This window comes from Thunnus thynnus, chromosome 23, assembly GCF_963924715.1.
Source record: "Thunnus thynnus chromosome 23, fThuThy2.1, whole genome shotgun sequence".
Lineage (NCBI taxonomy): Eukaryota > Metazoa > Chordata > Actinopteri > Scombriformes > Scombridae > Thunnus > Thunnus thynnus.
The window spans coordinates 12,368,798-12,389,949 of record NC_089539.1 but is presented as its reverse complement, the minus strand read 5'-3'; the positions used below and the strand labels follow the sequence as shown (position 1 = coordinate 12,389,949).

The following is a 21,152-nucleotide window of genomic DNA, read 5'->3' as shown; positions in this document are numbered from 1 at the left end:
TTTTTGGAAAGTTCATTCACATCTCATGGCCAGAAAATTAATCTGCAACTGTTTTGATAGTCAAAAAGTTGTTTATTAAGCAAAAATTCCAAACATTTGCTGCTTCCAGCTCTTCAAATGTGATGATTTTATAGTTTTCTTTGTCTTCTGTAATGATAAACTGAATGTCTTTGGAAAAAACAAGACATTTGAAGATTGAATTTATAAAGGGCATTTTTCACAACTAATCGAATAATGGAAAGAATATTCAACAGATTAATTGATAATGAAAATGATCGTTAGTTGCGGCCCTAATCTCTAAGCTTTTTTGTCAAGCGATTTTGAAAGTGTTTCTTATAGAAACACATATTATATTGTTACATGTTGATAGAATATCACAATTATGAATGGCCTCTCTATTTAACTTCCAGAAAAAAGAACCATATCACATTGTATATCGTCATATAATTACATATAAGATTCCCACTGTCAGTAACCATCATTAATTAAAACAGCTGTTGCTCTTGAGCAACTCAACTCTGACGCTGACACCTAAAGAAACACTCAGGCAGAGTTATATTAGCCCTGATGATGCAGTGTGAAAATATGTGCATTAATGAGCTGAGGTACAAAAGTTAAATTCCTCTGTGAGTTGCTGGCTCCATTTGTTTCTTCTCACCTTTTGATACAAGAATAATCTTTGCAGTAAACCAGCAGCTCTGTGTCAATTTGGCAGTATGTTTAGAGCAAGACAGACTTAAGGAAAAAGCTGCTTTTTTTCTTACTGTTGGTCACGCCTGTCGAATCTGTTTGAGTAAGTGTTTGTTATAACCGCGGTGTGAATTTCGCAACACTGACAGGATACGACCTCCCTGGAATCCCTCATTAGCAGTCAACTCCTCAATAATGGGTTGGAGTTCCAATTGGCACAATAGAGAGGGACAGATGTTCACATGCTCCAGGGATAATGCTTTAAGACAACATGAGCTGCATTCCCAAAATGTAATCTCTTGTGTTTTTGTGTGTGTGTGTGTGTGTGTGTGTGTGTGTGTGTGAGAAGCCTATGGAGCAGAGGATCTACCATATGTGGGATCATCCTGTCAGTTCAGCTTCGATCTCCAGAGATTATGTTAAGACTTTGCTTGAGAAACGCAACAAAAACAAGGTAAGATGGTACATATTTTCTCTTTCTCATACACACACACACACACACACACGTGAAACACTACAGGAAAAGCAAACAATGTGGCTGAATAACCCCATTATGTGGGGAATCACCCAGATACACATGAAAATCCTCCAAAATAAGACATTTCAGAAATTTTTAGAATTTAAATGATGAGTTAATTGATCAATAAGTCATTTTTGAAGCAAGAATATGAGGATGTAGTGCGTTTCAAGGTGTCATCTTGGGCTCTGGAGAATTGCAATGTTTTCTCATATAGACTAAATGATGACAACAGAAACATTAATCAACAATAAGAATAATAGTCACGGCCATAACAACTCCAGAAATCATTATATTTCTTCCTTGTCCTTGTCTTACTTGTCCTTTTTGATTAAACATGTTAAAACAGTGACCCCAGCTAACATAACATCTATCCGCTTCATTATGCTATTGGCTGCTTTCAGTCAGTTAATTGGGTAGCAGACTGGCGTGGAGAGCCAGTGGCATTTTGTGCGGTGACAGGAAGGGCAGGCTGCCTGAAAGTTTAATTGCAGGCCAACTTTATCTGTAAGAGGAGACAAGTGAGTTAAGGTGACTAGTTTCTGGATTTTGCTGCAGATTTGTCTCGACTGAGTGTATCCCGGAAAAAAACCTGCAGAATTGTGTTTTTGTTTTTCCCTTGCTCCTCAGGGCTTTGCATTCACCAGCAGAGACAAGCCAGGCTTCAGACCAGAGTTTCTGCCTCTTACCTACCTGGCGAAAATGCTCTCTGATATCGAGGAACAAGGTAACGCGTGTCTGTATATATCCTGCCTGGTTTAGATACAGAGGCCTTTGGAGGATTAAGACAGAATGTGTGTATTCTGTGCACGTTTTGCGTGGGTGCTTGGTCAAAATGCAGCAGTCTCGGAAGGAAGTGTGTCTGTTGATGTTTCTGGTGTTATATCCTTTAAAAAGATGCCGCATATCTCCGTCTAACTCCTCTTCCTGTGTTCCAGCCTTGAACCCGTTCGAGGAGCAGGAGAACGTGGACGCCAGGTTTGTGGAGGAGACAGCTCTGAAACAGACACTTATCCTGCTGGGCTTTGAGGAAAAATGAAGAATCGGGAGGAAAGGTGGAGAGAGGATGGATGGATTGAAGGGGAGAAACAGATGAGGGGGAAAATGTGTTTGAGAGAGCAGTCATTGACTGGGCCTTGAGGACAAGTAACAGATGGGTGGATGACGGAGGGCGAGGAGTGAAAGATGAATGGAAAGATTGAAAGGCAAGGCGCTCATAAACAAGCTTTCACTGTTTGCTGACAAATTAGGGTGAGATGAAGGGATAGATCGATGGAGACACCCAAAAAGGAAAGGCGGAGAGGAACACCCTGCTTCAGACCGTTTATAAACTACCAAAACTTTAATACAATAGGGAACACAGATCTTCAATTTAAGGAAACATGCTTTTAAGTTGTTTTTTTATTGAAAATCAATAACTGTAGCTATTCACTGCAGCTATTTATATTAACTCGATTTCTGTAGCAGCAACAATTCTCTCCCATGTCTCCGCAACTTCTCCACATTCTCTCCTATACAATTTATGAACATTGGTGTTTTATACTGCAAACGGTATTTATAAATCAAAACGCACTTGTTTATCCTCCTGTGCTTCCTGTATTGCTGCACCCCATCAACTTGATTACATGCTGACAAAAGCTTTGCAGACACAGTAGCTTGATTCAGTTGCTCGGTGGCTGCTGTGCATTAAATCTGATTTTGACTTTTTAAAGGGGCTTAGGGATAACTCAGCGGGACTAACTGGCACTTTTAAAGTGCTAAATTACAGCCGGATATTTAGCTTTTGTAAACTGAATATACAAATGAACAGATACGCTGATTAATACTTCGTGCCAAATATATATGAGATTATGTGATGAGTGGCAGATGAGGTAGACGGATTTTCAAGATTTGACATATTTTCGATGTGGATTAAGCAAAACTGACTGCAATTTATCATTATGAAGATGTCATGTTGACATTCGTATGAGGGAAAATCACATATGTTAGCTGAGTTTCAGTACAGCACAAACAATACCTGACTTTGAAACGTTTGAAATGTTTTAGCCAAAGTTCTCAAATGTTAAATGTTGTATGAAGTTTGTTTAAGATTCTGATTTAAACTGAGACTAAACTTTATAAAGAATAAATATTCTTACTCTTATAAATAAAAAGTGGAATTCATAAGCAATAAAACACATTCTCGCTTGATTCAACACACTCAGGGGTTTTTCGTCTATAATGGCATTACTGAGCCTACTCTTCTCTACTTTTGCTAGTGTTACATTATGTTTTAGCATTTTAGCATTTACCATTATCCTGTAATTGTCACCTGTGGTTGTGGCAGCTGTTCAGTAAAAGTTATACAGGCTCACTTTAAACAGAGACTAGTTAATCAAAGAACAAAATGCATTGCCTGATAATAATACCAGGTTTTGGTAGTTGACAGTTGTCAATACTCTGTGCTGCTGACACATTTTAGTTGGTATCAAAAAGGTATTTATGTTCCATTACTAACCCTACTTATAATTTAGGTTATAAATAATGAAAAAGGCAGTGGACTTTGTTTATATAGCAAAAATCAATCTACAAAATGCTGTAAAAAGCATGAAACCAAACGAGACAGTGTAGGGTTAATAATGTGAACTGAAATAAAAAAACAAAAAGAAAAGACGCCGACATTGCTTAGCTGTCTGCACACAAACACACAAACACACACACACACACTCAAATGTCTGGTTTAAATAAGGTGGCCGTGTGCCCTCAATCATGACGGAGCTTTTACTGTAAGTGGTGAAGTTAGTTGGTAGTGGGGCGTGTGTGTGTGTGCAGTATTTGTTCATAATCCTTCTTATAGTGTCTGAATGTTGGCACCCTATGCCCCATCTAAGACTAAATACTACATATTTACATGTCATGTCATATGATTTGAGAAGTAAAACATTCCTCTAAATAAAGGGATTTCTTAATCACTCGTTTCTTATGTTTACATAAAGAGTTTTGTATGATGAATTGTAAATAAAGAGATTTTCTTTTGAAGATTACTGTACTTTTCTTTCCTATTGCCATACTTTTGAAGAACATGGTGCACTGACAAGTTTTGTGGTAACACTAAGGCCTTGGCTAACTCGGTTTCCAATGAATTTCCCTCAATCTTTTTGTTGAGAGCCAATTGCAATGTGGAACTTGGAGAAAACTTTAGAAATGATCTCAACTCACATTCAAATAGAAAAACTAGTGCAGAGGTGGAAGAGAGTGTTTTGGACAGACTCAGCAGAGTTCCACAGAAATCAGGAAATAATGTCAGCATCAGTCATCACACGCTGAGTCACATTTAGCGAAGGAACACACCCATCACGCTCACATACATGATTATTTTGGATTATCTACATGAATGCCAAAATCTTTTCAAAACCTTGACCACCACCTGGGTGGAATCAGCTCACATTATTTCTATTCTGGGTATGCTTCTTTAAAATGTGAACAAATTGTTCATTCACCATTTGATTGCCTCCTCCACACTCTGTTATGCAGACAGTGTTATGCAGCCGACTAATAAAGCACAAACAGTGAGGGGCTAAATTAATCTGACAGCTCTCAGCATCAGCCTGCAATTGATGATCACACACACACACATCACCGCATGGGTAGGCAAGGTTGGCTCAGAATCAGATAAACTCAACCTGCTGCCTTTTTGAACCTTTTAAGAAGTTGACTCACACAGCATGTATCACAAACTAAGCTTGACGCGGTGTACACCAGTGGTTCGGTTGTCTGTACCCCAACATCCCTATTGTTAGTTCAAGTACCCCTTCATCAATACAGTCATGTTCCAAATGTATTAATGTCAATTGATTTTAAAGTTCATAAGTAACATTTGTTCAAATAATTTCTTACATACAATTGAACTGTCAACGTTTAGGTCGGTGTGGTCAAGTTTGAGTATCTACTTCTACCACTTGGTACCCTCATCTTTTCCTTTTAGCTAAATATTTCAATCTTTTATCCTTACTTAGCTGACTACCGATATTTATCAATAACCTTTAGGTAATTATGTCTATCCATTAACTATTTTGTTAAACTGTTTATTAATTACTTATTTTTTATATATTTATTATTTTTATTTATTTGACAGGGACAACACTCATTAATCAACAGAAAAAATTGAATTAAATGAGCCAGAGTTAGCCTAAAAGGCTCATTTCCATCTATTGTCCCTGGCGAGATGCTGAAGAGGCAACATTAAGCTAATTATTTCAACCATTTATCCTTACTTTTAGATAATTATTTATCTAAAACTTTTAGGTAATTATGTCTATCCATTAGCTATATTTTCATCTGTTGACAGGGACAATGCTTGTTAACAGAAAAAAGAACTGTAAATGAGCCAGAGAATTGTCATCTGTTGTCCAACTTTTAGCTAATTATTTCAACCAGTTATCCTAGCTAACTACTTATCTATCTAAAACTTTTAGGTATGTCTATAGCTAATTATTTCAACTGTTTATCCATTACTTTGAGCTATTTCAGTTTTTTATCCATTAATGTTAGGTAGGCTGATTAGCTCAACCATTTATCCATTGCTTTTAGCTGTTTAGCCATTTATTTTAGCTCATTATTTCATGTTTATAAATTACTCCATCCTTTAACTATTTAAATGATCTATTACTTTTAGCTAACAAATTCGACCTCTGTTAGCTTGCTAACTAGTTTTCATAAACTTTCTGTGGCAACATGTGGCTTTACAGTAATTTGTTATCACAACTACAGATGTATTATTCATAATTCATCCATTACAACCAATTCAGGCTAGTGGGAGGTGTTTTCTGTGTAGTGCTGTGACAATAAATTCACTATGACACCAATATGTAATTTTATTATGGATGTTTATTTTTCTCCTGAACACAACGTGGATATATTTTTGTATCAAATCATGACGTCTATGCTTTCAAATTAGTCGAGCTACTCCAAAATCTTTCCATGTACTCCCTGGCTATACTGCAGAAGTAGATGAGGTAATTGGGAATCATGCTGTACACAGTAATGGTCCCCACATAAACTTGGTATGCAAACCCACACACGCTTACGAGCAGCAGAACACGCCTACTGACGAGAAAACTGTTTTGATATCAAGCTAGATCAGCAGATGGAGCTCCAGAAGCTTTGAAAGCATGTGACTTTGTTTTTTTGTCACAAGTAACCAACTCTGAACTCTCCACCTCATTTAGAGCTCCATATTTTCCTTTGACTCTCCTCTGCCGTCTTTTCCGACTGCCATCTATCTCTCGTTCCTTCTCATTTAAATTCTCTTCTCTCTTTGTCATTTTCTATGCTCTTTCATTGCCTCATCTTCCCCTCTATATTTACATTTATCATTTCAGGCATTAAGCAGACACTCTTAACCTAGCTTAGAGCTTAAACCCAATCCAATTTATTCATCAACAGCGACATTAGAAGCGTGAGGGTTAAAATGGCAACAAGGCAGAGTATGTAAAAATATTCCAGTGTCCCCGAGAAATGGATTTATCTAAGAAAAGCAGTTAAACGATCATGATATGTTGCTGGGTACAGAAATAAACAAAATGTTTTATTGGTGGACATGATGTAACAACACACACTTACAAATTCCATCTTTCCTGTGTGCTCTCTTGTTTTCCCTTCCACTCCTCTACAGTATTTGGTGTTGCTGCAAGCAGAGTGTAAACAAGCTCTTTCCAGTAAATTAAAAAAAAGAAAAAAGAAAACAGGAAACAAGATTACAACCAGATGCAGTTCAGGAGTACACACACACACACACACACGTGACAAAACAGCAGTGGTAAGCTAGACAGTGAGGAAACAAACACGAGAAGCAGAGAGAAGTTGGAGGAAGGAGCAGATAGATCAATAGGTGTTTGATAGGAAAGAGCCAAGTCAGTGAAAATGCACAGGAGAATATTTTTTAAAATTGAAATGCGCATTTGCTTTTAAATTTTTATTTGATTCCTCAAGTGGAGATGAAATGTTCCTGAAGGACACTGATGTGAACTGTGTGGATTACAAAAATAAATCCATACTAACACCCACAAGTTCATGAATTTACAGTGGTCTTAATCTGAATGTATGCATATTGCTCTTTATATCTCTAAAGGTTTGAGTGTTGGTTTGCGGAAATGTCTCATGTTGGCTCCTGGCTGGGAGGGTTTGAAGGGGGCCTGGGCTCCGTAGGGTTTGGGCAGGGGGAGCTGGTCGGACTGGGGGATGTACGCGTTGGGACGGATTTCAGCTGTGGTGTACTCTCCGTTAGGCAACTGGTTCCACTCGTTTTCTTCAGCCAGCTGCAGCACATAAGCACACACACACACACACACACACACACACACCAAGCAGCAGGTTTAATATTTAATGTAATATATAATAATGTATGACCTTGGACTCAATAGTTAAAATTTAATTTTCCCAAAGTTTAATCATGTAAATGGAATAATTAATTTTAGTTATTTATTTTTTTATATCTCAAGACAAATAGGGCAGCGTGAACAATTGAGAATTCATGAGCTCAGAATCACAAGGCTGACTGGAGATTTTTTTATCTACAGTACTTGAAAATACACATTAGAGAGATTATTGATAGTAGTGATTCTCTGTAGGATGTGATGTGCAGGATTATAGACAATAAACTGCACCTGTGAATCCATCTGATGCAGCTTATGACACAAAGACGACTCGCTGACATGATGTTCAGGGTTTTTCCTCCTAAGACGTTTCTAAGACGGTGAACGTAGAGGTGTTGTTTAAAATTCAATTGATAATGCAAGTGCCACTATTTATATATATATTAAAGGTGACTAGGTACACGTATTTCTCTCTGTAGTAATTATTTTACCTTTTGTAACATAAGCTAATTTACGTAACATTCGTTTGAAAGACTTTTCCTCGACTTACATTTTGCCTACACACACACAGTATCAAGAGCGATTTGGACGTCAGTTATTTGCTCAAGAACACTCGGAGTTACGTCGTCTAGGAGTTGTCTCGTTGTGGTTGCCAGGCAACTACCAGGCAACTGTTGTTTTTATATTTCTGTTATGGATTAAACAAACAATATGTTGATTACTAAGTTTTAGAGATGTTGAACTTTGCAGAGACCCAAGCTAGCCATTTCCCCCTGCTTCCAATATGCTGAGCTAACCCTAATCACCTCCTGGCTCTTGCCTCATGTTTGGCAAACAGGCATGAGAGTGGTATCGGTCTTCTCATCTAAAACTTGGCAAGGGAGTGAATAAGTGTATTTCCAAAGATGTCGGACTGTTCCTTTAATATCTGTCCCTTTCTATGACCTGAGCTACAGCTGCTAAATAATTGAATACAGTTTATTTATGGCTGGAAAAAAATCCAGAAAAATTCCTCTAATAAAACTAAAATATAGCCTGTAGAATACGGACAGTGACTGGCAAAATTGATTTGAACTCAGTACGGCTGATGGATCAATTTGTAACCATGGCGGACTCCCGCTGAGAGAAAAAAAAAACAACCTCTTCCAGCGTGCACACGTCCTCGTGACACTACAGTCACGCCTTTGACTTTCACCTCACAACGGCATGCAAATGAACTGTGCCTAAATCTCACAGAGACTTCAAAGAGATGGCGATTTTCTCATGCATATGAACAGTAGTTTATACCCTGGCATGTGATCTAAGGGGTGCACACAAAACAATGAATAATGGCTTTGAATGCAAAAGAAAAAAAAAAATGCAAGAACTGCCAATAAATAAACAGGAAAGAACATATCTCTCTTATCAAGTTCACAAAAACAAATACAGTACATTTTATGGAAAAAGCTTAAAACGGATGATTAACAATGACTCCAAATGTAACTTCTGATTGTGCAAGTTTCCTCCTATTTTTTGTCTGGCATTGTGCATGTAGAGTATTATGGTGTGTTTTGGGGCTCTAAACAGGAATAAACTGGGTACAACAACAAGCTTCAGACAGCTGGACTGGTTTTAGACACAACTGATCCCTTTCTTGTGTAAACGGGCTCGACTCCTGTCTGCCCTTCTTGTCCTGTGTTTGTGCATTTTGACAAAACTACTCTATTTCCTGCCTAGCCTGTGTGTGTTTGGAGGATTTCTATTCACTACTGTCTCAGCCTGTGCATGTTCAGGTATACAGCAGCCCTTTTGTGCCTCCGAATATTAATCGATTTCGGCCTCGTGTCATGTCCCCCCGCTCCGCTTCTTTTCTTTGTCACTCCTTCTTCTTTTCTTGCCCTTCAGTGCTTTAATCAGTTCCTGACCAGTGATCTTTGTGTATGTCTGTATTTCTTTACCCTCTCTCTCTCCTCTTTGTCCCTTTGTCTCCTCTTCTTGTCCCGGAGCATCCTCCTCCATTCCTCCTCTATATCAGGGTAAAGTGGCAGGTCCTGCTCCAACCGCTGCTGGCACCTGTCCATCTGGAAACACAGGGGCAGCGCGAGAAACATTCACTTTGCATTCCTATCACTCGGTCCACTTCGCACTCTCTTGGCCTGATTCAATTCAAACTGCGCCCGAAAACAGATGGTCGTATTAGTGTCAGAACTTGGGCAAAGTTATGCCCCTGCGTTTTCTACTTCTAAGTCTTGCTGCAGGCATACATCAGCTGCAGGGGCTCTTCAGGTTATTAACACACATATCTTGAAACATTCTGAACGCATGTGGGGTATCTGCTCATTTTCAGAACTTGTATTTTTTATTGAGCCAAAAAGCTGTTCAAATCAGTCTCTGAATTCAAAGTGTATCGCTTAAATGATGGTTTAGCTGATGTCTGTCATTTTTCTCTTAGATCCCAAAACCATTGAGCTTGAATATTCTATTCTATACATGAGTTGTTAACCATTAAAGGTTTCAATGAAAAACATGTAATATGATTGATTAAGCATTGTCACTTCATATCTGAATGGAAATGTATGTTTGGATGTGATGCTTGCAAAGTTGAATTGACTGGTGTTGGGCAGACTGGTGTTGGAATTGGGAGGACTTAATACTGAAAAAGCGTGAAGCTATCAAAATATATAATTTTTACAAAGTAAATAAACATATATGTTTCTGTTAGTTAAATTGAAGATGGTGGTGTGAACTGTTTTTTCTCAGTGCAGTTATGCAAGATATGACTGACAATATTAAATGAATAAAAATAATGTTACCTTAAAGCTGCACAAATCAATACTTTTAGATTAACGATGGATAAATGACTATGCATAATGTGAAATGTCGGCCATGGTGATGAAGCCACAGAAGGTAATCATCCTCTCAGCTCTACAGAAATTTTTATCGTCTTTCAGCTCATTGTTTTGGTTTTTCTGGCCTGCAACTTTACTGTTTTGGTTCACTCTCACAGCTCTCAACAGTGTCGTTTCCAGCTGGAGCAGGTAGCTGTTTTTGGTGAAAAAGTTCTAATAATCCCACTGTAAGTTATCCACTACTTGCCCAGCACCAAAACAGCACACAAATATAGCAACTGGCTGGTGAACATAGTGGAACATTAATCAGCTAAAGAGCCAAACATTACTCCCAGGAGTTAGCTAGCTTGACTAGTTGTCTTGTCTACAGATAGGAGATAGGAAATAAAAAGTAACAGGTATATGTATTATATATTATATAGTAAGAGCATAGCTATGCAGAGATGGATTTAGCTCACATATAGGCAAACGTATAAAATATAAATACAGTATTTAGCTTTAAACATCAACAGAAGAATGCTACACAACTAGATGTAACATTTGAATTTGAACAGGAAGTTAAGACTACGTAAAACCACCATCTGAAAGATGTTAACTTACTTACTTACTGTTGATGCAAATTAAAAGTCTTTAAAAGTCCTTTGAACACATGAACAGTGAAGTTAGTTAGCCAGTATTTAAACTTTTCAACAGGTGATACTTCTGGTACAAAGAACAGCAATGGAACTCCTCTTGGTTGCTATGGATATACTGCAGTTCATAACAGGCTAACTGCTAGCTGCCACAGCTATTTTTCAGTTCTAGTAAACAAGCAATATAACTGCATAGGGACAATCTGTTTCAGAAAAGTCTGCTAACTTCTAATAGCAGGACCAGTGGTGCCTGTGAATGCTTAACATAATTGCTTAATATAACTGTGTTTCCCTGATGCTTTCATTTCCTCTATTATTTATGAAAATAAATGGCTGAATGTTATTTTGGTCCCCTGTGTTTACCTCTTGATTTGTTTTGCTCTGCAAATAAGCTAAATAAATGAGTTTGAGGCAAAAAATGGGACATAGTGAGAAATGATTTCGAAGACACTTTTCACTCTTCGATCGCGGTCAGTGAACAGTGACAGGAATAATGGGAAAGACAGTGGGGAGGCTGAGGGCAGAACGTGCAACCGAAATCGCAGGTTGGACTCCAGAGTCACATTGTTGTGCGCGGTATGTGCTGTGAAGGCATGAGCGACTGGGACCACCTCTGACCTGGAGCTCTTTCTCTTTGATCTCTTGCTGGAGAGACAAAGCAGCAGCTTGCTTCATCGACAGTTCCGCTGAGACAGCCATCATACGGTGACTGGTGTCAATTATATGAGCTCGGAGCTCATTCAGCTGGAGGCAGACGACACAGACACACACACACACACACACACACACATACACATACAGATTAGGTAAATCTCAACTTCTCACACTGATCTGGAAAAAAAACAAACACATTGTGATGCAACTTACAACATACATTTTGTGAAGCTGATGATTCAATATGAATTCCGCTACACTCTACAATGCAATTCAATCACTGTAGCTCTTTGCACACATCTGACACTATTTACAACTTATGAGACAAATAAAGACAGCCCAGGAGAGAAGAAGATAGACAGCAAGTGAGAGTAAGACACATTTATAATGGTCAGTGAACTGTTTCATGCCCACTCTGCGGGGCTCCTCACATGGAGCGCACATGCTCTGCAACCGACGTGTCAGTGTGTTTATAGAGGGAAAAACAGAAAAAGAGACACTAGTGTGATTGTAAATGGACAGAAAAATGATACAATTGCCTTTGTATACGTTAGTTAGTCTGAGTGTGTATTCTTTTGTGTGGAAGCGTGTGTTTGTGTCCGTATTGTCTGATGTGTGTGTGCTTGTGTGCTGAGCCTTATCTCTGTCTGTGTGTACTGTAAGTGGACCTTCTTATCTACCTTCTTTGCCAGTGACAGTCGGTCCTGTTGGCAGTTGTCTGCCTGCTCTCTGAGCGGCTTCGAGAGCCGGGTCACCTGGTCCATGAGGAGTTCTTTTTCCAGGCACTGTCTCTCACGCTCTGCTAGATTCATCTCCAGCTACACGCATAGGGACACACACATTTTCACCACAAAACTGTTGCGATATTTGCTTAAAAATGACAAAAAGAGGATCTAAATTCATTAAACAGACAACATGTATGTTGCTACGTTTGCACACACAAGCAAGCATTAACACATTGTAATGTTACAGTGTACCTGCTCGATCTTCTTCACCAGTTCCGCAGTTGAAGGGTCTGTGCCTTTTAGCTCTTTGTAATCAGCTGTTCGATTTAGACCCTCTAGACTCTGATCTCTGGCTTCTGACAACTGAGAGACACAAAGAATACGAGTATGAGATGGATTAACATAAAAACAAGGAAAAAACAGTGCAGATAAAGTATTCAGTTATATAATATAGGCATTTATACTGTAGATACAGGCCAGACTGTATTCAAGTCACTGTCATCGATGTCTCATAATGAAAATAATACAAGTTATTTCCCACAGGACAGCACTCTTCACTTAAATGAATGTGTAAACAAACATTAAAGCATAAAAGCAAAAACCGCCTGTGTTTCCAGTGTCTTTTCCTCCAGGCATTCAAGTTACTTACTGCTCTGGGGATTTGAAAAAAAAAAACCCAACCTGAGACATGTCTAAGCTAAATGTAGTGCCTATATAGGAGCCACTTCCCGCTAGGTGACAAGTAAGTGGTAGAATGTGATAAGAGAAACCAAAATTTAAAAAAAAAAAAAAAAACACCACAGGATCCCTCCAAGGGACTGGGGTTTTTATTCTTTTAATTTTCTGTCATCTCGCAAGACAGCAGAAATAAAATGTGAGGTAAGGAAAGCACAAAGGCGTTGAGTTAAAAGAGCGGAGAGAGACAAAAGGCGGGGTGGAGGATAAGAGAAGACATTAAAATTAAGTGAGGGGAGAGCGAAGGCATTTTAGATTCATGCCGTAAGCTGACATTCTTATTCTAAAGGAGTTTTTGATAGGATACTTCATTGAAGTACATTGGCTGTTGTGAGATTTGGTAATGCTATGAGTTCTTTTAACTACGCAGGCTGCCTTGCTGCCTTAAAGAACAGAAGAAATAGAGGCCACGTACAAACATCTAGTGCTGAAATGATTAGTTGATTAATTAATTAGATGAATGACAGAAGATTGATGGTTCAAAGCACAGAACTTTAGTTTTAATTCTTGAAATCCCAAACAACTACTTCAGGCTGAATTTTAGGGGAATCCTGTATGACTGCATTTGATACAATTGTGAAGAAATAAAAAGTCTTACAGAGAGGATAACTTAGAGTACAGCTAATGTAAGGTTAGCTGATGTGAAATATTCATGTGATACTGAGGGACTGTGTGGAATAAAGTTATTTTTCCCACCTTTAAAAGACCCTTAGGGAAGATTCATGGAAACTGTGTGTTCACACTACATTCACTTATTTTTTGCCACTTAGGGGCGAACGAAACAGCTAAACACAACACTGACATACTAACATTTTTAAGTTGATATAAATTGATATAACATGAGCGTTCATTTTGGAGTTGTGTTTCTGGCCACCCTATGAGTGTAAGTTTAATATTCACTCTCAGCACACCTGATTCAAATGAATGCGTCGTTATCAGGCTTCTGCAGAGCTTGATGACGAGCTGATCATTTGAATCAGGTGTGTTGGAAGAGGAAAACATCTAAAATATGCAGGACACTGATTTAAGTGAATATCTTTTTTTTTTGGACTGTTTATCCACAAAAAAGCTGTACACACTGGGAATTTTCAAACTGCTCCACTGACATTTTATAGAATAAACAATTAATCAGCCAATTGAAGAAATAAGCAACTGATTAACTGATAATGAAAATAATTGTTATTTGCAGCCCTAAATGAGACAGCTTCACTTTTACTGACCATGTCAGTCAAGATGAAAATGCAAATCATTATGCAAAATACAGATCATTATAATAAATAGTATTTCATGTAGATTACGAAGACACCTGAAAAGAGACTGCAGATGGAAATGATACTGTAGCTACGACATCTCAGAAGGGAAGTTAATGCAAATACCCAACGGACCCTTCACAACAAAATAAAAGTAGTCTATATATAAAAATATATGTAGCTGAGATGATCAAGGAGCCATGACAGGGACCATAAAAAAAGATGTAAGCAGAAAATAGAAAGGAGGGGAAAAAAACACACAGATCAAATGACAGAAGAAAGAAAAAAATGAAAAAAAGACACCACAGGAGAAAATATTAATAGATGCCTGAGGAGATCGGAGCAGGAGACAAGTAGAAAGTGAAGAAGAAGTGATTGGATAGCCAGCAAAGAGTAAAGACAGGAGTGAGGATGAACTGAGGAGAAAAACAGGGTGTGACCTGACATGACCTCGCTTATGAAACAGCAGCTTTTCTCCATCCAACCATGCAGCGCATACGTGTGTACGTACACGCACCTGTGTATGTTTACGTGTTGGTATCTAATGTGAAAGTGTGACAGCGTGGAACAAAGTGATGATTCCCATTTCCCCCTTCCCTTCACGGACAAGATTAATGAAGCCTCGCTCATGCAAACAGGCAGCAAGCCTGGTTAAAACAGACTAAAAAAGGGGTTCAGCCCCTTAAATAGAGCTGCTTCTCCCTCACCGTCATATGATTTCGGCTTTAACTTAATAGTAAGCCTGTCATGTGATGAATGGAGGTGTTTGTAAGGGTAAAGTTACAGATACTCAAGTAGAGGAAAAAAAACTCGAGAGGCAGAAAATACAGTAAAAGCAGCTGATGGATTGAAAAGCAGAGACAGAGATGAGAGCGGAGATGCATTCAGAGAGAATGATAAAAGACTGAGACGAGGAAGATACAGTGAGAAAGAGCAAAGCAAAGCAGAAAAGACAGCATGAGGACCAGCGTGAGAAAAGGAGGGAGCGATAGGATGTGAAAGCAGACAAGAAAGACTGAATTGGAGACAGACAAGAAATGCTGAAAAACAGGAATTGCAACAGACCAGTGTTATCTGCAGTTTTCACAGAGAACATAACTGACAACAAAAGCCCGACGCGAGCAGTCGAATGCACGATTAGGATCGTTTCAAAGTCAAAATCAAGCGACAAAGCCGGAAAAATGATTCTGTGTATTTTTTGAACATACGAATGAGGGCATGGAACTGTAAAGGATCATGTGTGATCATAGTGACACCACAAAACACTGGGGGGGGGGGGGTGTCAAGCTAGCATTACAGCTGTCTCTCCTTCAGTACTCTGTGATTCGGATCACAACGCAGAGTAACAGTCAGTCACAGGGTAACATCAAATGACATGTGGATGAAGCAACAGTCAACATGTCGGCCCTCCTGCTGGTTAAACGCCTGTGTGGCTGCTGTAACTGTAACTATATTTAGTACCCGCCCACACAGATATTACACAAATTAAACAAGAGCTGATATTGTCAGTTGGTAGAAAAATGTAAACCTCTTTGTCATGACAGAAAAATTAATTGCACTATAAATAAATGCCCTCTTTCTGGTAATAACTTTACACAAGTCAAAGTAAACATCAAGGATATATATATTGATTGCTTAGAAAAATTAATTTTGTTTACCTGTTCTTATGAAAGTGTATTAAAGTGTATTATGTAATGGTTGGAAAAAGAAAAAAACATCAGTGTCAAGAAACCTGTCACTGGCCATAAAGATGTTTTGATTAATTTCAACGCTTTAAATGAAGATGAACTTTGCAGACGTCAGACTCTGCGAATGCCCGACTGAGAGGAGTGTGTGCCCAGTCCTCACTTCTGAGTCTGATTGATCTGTGTTCCACCCTCATACATAACCACTCTAAGCCATTTAAACACTGCATGATGGATGTGGTACAGCGCGTCTCTGTCACTCTCCTTCTCCTCTTGCCACTCTTCAATCAATCTTTTTTTTTTTTTTCTCTCTGTTGTGCCCTTGCTCTTAACATTTTTATACCCGTCCTCTCTCTGTTGTTCGTATGCGCTGATGTTTGTCTTTCTCTTTGTATTCATCTGTCTCTGTGTCAGTGTCTCTGTTCTGCCTGCCTGCCTGCCTGCCTGCCTCTGTTTTCTTCATCTGACAGTCACAAAGAATAGCTTCTTTCTTGGCTCATGAATGCTGTAAAGCATTGTACATATGACAGCTTCCACGCAGAATACAATTTGCATCTAATTTACATTATTTCAGCTCAGTTAGCAGTTGACATGATGGCTTAAAAAGCCACATAATAGATGGCACACTGCGTGATTAACAGTATAATAATAAAAAAATAATGACCTTATTTATATACCACATGCCAAATTAGGTTACAAAGTGCCTCACATGACAAAAGACAAAGGGACAGATCAGTAAAGCAGAAAGGTCAGTAAAGTAAAACAGCAGTAAAATCATAATCATAATAAGGTTATGTGAGGTTAAATTACCAGAACATGTGAACAAATGAGCTGAACTTAAGCTTCCAGAAGCCCCAAATGAGGAATAAATTTTAATTTGATTTGGAAATGTGCATTTTTAAGTTGTCTTCTAAATTAGAATTTAACAGCACACAATATTAAAAAACACACATGTAATATTAGTAAACAGATTCACACTGTTGATGTCAAATTGATCCGTTCCAGAGAAAAACCATGTCAGCTGTTGGTTTTCCTTCGAGTGACAGCAATACCAGCAGTGAGGCGGATTTTCAACTAATTCACAACCTCATAAAATCGAACAAAGTCAAATCATAAATACAACAATTATAATGAATAAAAACATGGAATAAATAAATACAGACATTGCAAACACAATGTCAGATAAGGCAACTGGGGCACAAAATGATCACAAGTTTAAGGGTATAAAAGATCTTATGTAGGTATGTTTCTAGAGGAGATTTAAAAGATGATGGTGATTCTCAAATCATTTAACAGCCTTCAAGCTCCTGACAACCACTTCCCTCCCTTTCAGTCTCTTCCTGGGAGACAGGAATGGTTATAAATTAAGGCTCCTGCATGCAGAGAAGCTCAGGCTACACAGAGTCTCATAAGACATTAAAAGAAAGATAACTGAGGCCACGCGTAACCTTAGACATAATCAGTAATTGGATATGATTTGGAGTTACTGTTCCCATAATGTATTAGCAGTTAAGGTGGACAGTGCAAAAAATTAGGAATGCAAAGCTAATTGGGAATACTGTTATAAATAGAAATTTTGAATTAACAAGACGATATTCAGGACCTCAATAAAAGGATGGTAAAAGTAATCAGTAAGATCCTAAAATCAATTATAAAGCGGGCAACTAATGAAGAAATGCCAAAGCAGGCCTCGTCTTTTAGTTGGTCGTGGTAAAATATGTCTGTCACAATGTCATCTTTCTATTTAAGGTTTTTGTGCTTTAAATATGGTAAAAAAAAAAAAGAATATTTTGTTGAGTAAAAGTTGTTTTCCATTTGAGATCTGCTGTATGATCTGCTTTTGAGATCTGATCTCTGTGTGCTGAACTTTGAGCAAAGCTAATTTCTAGTCAGTCCTGCAAAAAAAGACAGTGTTTTAAGAGGTGAGTTAACGAATTACGAATTTAAGAATTGTAGCATGAAGTTTCACACACACACACACACAATTGAAATTACAGCATGTCACAGTATTATCAACCTTTCTGTTTCTGTTTGTTTTATTTTCTTGCTTGCTCTCTACCAGTCTGCCTTTAGTCTCTCACGTACAGTACAATTCACATACACTTCCACACATTCACACACACACACTGTCTTTCAGAAGACACAATTCACAGAGGGTTTCCCCATGGTAATAAGTTCTAGACAGGTTGGACAAAGATTTAAGAGAGGGACAGACAAACAATATGACTCACTACCATAGGGACGATGCAGTGTGTTATCATCTCCATCCTGTCATGAATCTCACTCTGTTCTGTTTGTGTTCTGTAAATATCTCACTGTCTGTATGTTTGTGATATTTTGCATGCATGTGGGTAAGTATAACAAGTGTAGCTAGTCATTAGAGGACTGTTGAACAATATTCAGTTGTTGCTGCGAGGGTATTATCACAACTTCACAAACGCTGCACTGATGTCAGTTTCTGTGCTCATGTGTACGCGCCTGTATGTGTTTGAGATGTCAATGTGCCAGCAACTCAAACAAGTTGTAAATCCTGAATCCAACAACAACCTCTGTTTATTTTGCGGCAATTAAAATTCCTCAGAGCAAATGAAAGCCTCAGAGTATATTGAACTTCAATAGTCTCACAGATGGTCCGATCTATCTTTGTCAAAAATTCCCCATCAAATGGAGGGGGGGGGGGGGGGGGTCCGTCTGCAATGAACAGATAAACTGGTCACAGATGAATACAAATATACAATATATATGATAAATTGACAGCAAAGCAGTTGCATGGAAATTGAATTCGCTTAGAGGATGAATTTGCAAAGAGAATGAATTGGGCTGGCAAGCCTCCTGCAAGAGGAGAGACCCCTGTGTTTCACTTTTTGCACCCAGGGGAGCTATACGGCTGTATGAGGGAAAACGGCGATTTAGAAGATGATTTGCTATTTACACAGGAAGGAGAATATACGGAATGACTGGGTGGATGAACAGACAGATGGGTTGATGCACCAATCAGGGATGTAAGTGTTGGTTGTTAGAAAGTTCCAGAAGTTGCATGTGCATCCAAACAACAGTAAGAGTCTACAGCCACGCTAGCAGCTCTGTGAGGCTGTACTTGAACACAGCTTTGAGCTAAAGACTAACATCAGTATTTTAACTTACCAATGTTTAACTTCATCACCATCTTAGTTTAGTCAATTTGCTAATTAGCACTAAACTAAAAGTACACCTGAGGCTGATGGCCTGTCTTTAATTTTGCAGGTATTCTGTCATAAACCAAAGTATTGGACAAATTAAAAGTTTGGTCTGATGCTGAGGAGGATTGCTCTCAATGACAAGATCTGCCTTTAGTCACAGAAGACAAAACATTTTCGGCTGTCCAGCCATCATCAGTGTTACAGTCATGCAGTGTAGCTGCCTTTTAAGTAGCAGACACACAGGTGATTCCCCTCAAGGTAATTAGCATTGCACCTGGTGAGGTAATCAAACACATGACAAGCAGTGAGCACCCACTCTAGAAACATGAAAGACGGCAGAAACCAATTATCCACAGGAAAATGTGGGATTGTTTCCACATCAAATATCAACAGACATTCCAATAACTACTAGACAACACAATTAAACAACAAACAATATATCTACACGTAACTTTACCTGATGATGATGCTACATGAAAAGTTAATAATCACCTAAGTTATTGTTATTGTTAGACTTTTCACTCAAAATCACAAACGTCAACCTCATGGTGAAGCTCAAGGAAAAATGGTCAACAAAGTCAGTAGAATTCATCTTCTGTGACCATGAACGTCTCTACAAAGGTTGGCAGCCCATCCAATAGTTGCTGAGATATTACAGTCCTGACAAATGTGGTGGACTGACCATAAGGCTGACATTGCCATCCCTAAATCCATGCTAAAAACAGGAGGAAGGAAGGACAGGAAAAAGGAATTTATGAATTTAAAGGCTGCATGTACAGCCAAATGCAAGGTCAGACAGAAAGGGGAAGAGGGAAATGGAGATAAACTTGGGAAAAAATGTGGAAGGGGGAAGGGAGGATGATCAGATAGAGTTACTTCCAATTAAACAAAAACCTTAAGAGTAGCTCAAGAGAATAATGGGAGGAAGTGCGGTCAGGCAAAGGCGGGGTGCGTGGGGTGAAGAGTCTAAGAGGGAAGGAATTTATGATGATGATGAGAGAAAACAATAGAAAATAAAAGTGAAATGAATTCGAAAGCAACACAGAGGCCCACTGTAGCAAAATGATAAACAGCAGAAGGAGTAAACAGATGGAGGAAAAAAGGGGAAAGGGGTGCTTTTTTTTTTCTTCCGAAAGCATCACATGATGAAGTCTGTTCCAACACTGCGTTCATCCAAAAGAGCACAAGGCTCAGATGAGAGGAGTCTGGTCCAGCAGCAACTCGAAACCAGTCACTCTGATCCTCTGCAGAAACACACCCAATCCCACCACGCAGCCGCTGGCAGGGAAACTGTGTGTATGCGTGTGTGTGTGTGTGTGTGTGTATTAGGTGTCGCTCAAATCTCTCTCCTTCTACGTGTCTGTCAATATGCATTGCAAAGTTGCTTGAATATGTTTGTGTTTTCATTTTATTTATTCATGTGTGTCTACGTCTGTCTCTGTGAAACTCGCAGCGGTGTCTGGTTGTTTGGGTTTGTCTCTCTTGGTTTAGATCTTCATCTTGTTTGTGCACGTCTGTCTTCGGAGTTTAGTTAGTGAACTCGCTGCTTCTGTCTGTTCGAACTTCTGAGAGTGTTCAACAACAGTTGGTTCACCTCAGCAGTGAAAGGATCAGCTCTGAAAACCAGGTTTGAAATGACCACTTTTGATAAGTGATCAAAGACAGCAGAGTACGATTTTTGCAATGTTGTTTTTCTAAAAACTTTGTCTTAGGGTTAAGAGACTTTTTTTTTGAAATGCACAAGTAAAATCACACAGAGGAAGGTCAAAAAACATACTTGTTGCTGAAATTAAGTGTAAGAGCCAAGTATAATATAAATAATGAGTCTATTCAAGAAAGTCTAGTCTCAAGTATTTCAAAAGAGACGTCTGCTCATTTGTGGTGATCTATGTGAATCTTTCTGT

The 21,152-nt window shown here is 38.7% G+C and overlaps 2 protein-coding genes across 3 annotated transcripts in view; one reads left to right on the top strand and one right to left on the bottom strand.

Annotated features, from left to right (window-relative positions):
- gsap (gamma-secretase activating protein) overlaps positions 1 to 3,010 on the top strand; it is a 36,756-nt gene extending 33,746 nt beyond the window's left edge. The window contains exons 30-32 of the mRNA XM_067581332.1: positions 1,040 to 1,144; positions 1,838 to 1,934; positions 2,146 to 3,010. Coding sequence (XP_067437433.1) covers positions 1,040 to 1,144; positions 1,838 to 1,934; positions 2,146 to 2,246 — 303 coding nt within the window. The 3' untranslated portion in view covers positions 2,247 to 3,010. The remainder of the gene's footprint in view (positions 1 to 1,039; positions 1,145 to 1,837; positions 1,935 to 2,145) is intronic.
- Positions 3,011 to 6,055: 3,045 nt separating this feature from the next.
- ccdc146 (coiled-coil domain containing 146) overlaps positions 6,056 to 21,152 on the bottom strand; it is a 48,681-nt gene continuing 33,584 nt past the window's right edge. The window contains exons 19-24 of one of the 2 annotated variants that reach the window (XM_067582405.1): positions 12,652 to 12,762; positions 12,355 to 12,492; positions 11,639 to 11,764; positions 9,498 to 9,620; positions 7,852 to 7,932; positions 6,056 to 7,503 (exon numbers count right to left, since the gene is read on the bottom strand). In XM_067582405.1, coding sequence (XP_067438506.1) covers positions 7,303 to 7,503; positions 7,852 to 7,932; positions 9,498 to 9,620; positions 11,639 to 11,764; positions 12,355 to 12,492; positions 12,652 to 12,762 — 780 coding nt within the window. In that variant the 3' untranslated portion in view covers positions 6,056 to 7,302. The remainder of the gene's footprint in view (positions 7,504 to 7,851; positions 7,933 to 9,497; positions 9,621 to 11,638; positions 11,765 to 12,354; positions 12,493 to 12,651; positions 12,763 to 21,152) is intronic. The other variant, XM_067582406.1, reaches the window with a different exon arrangement.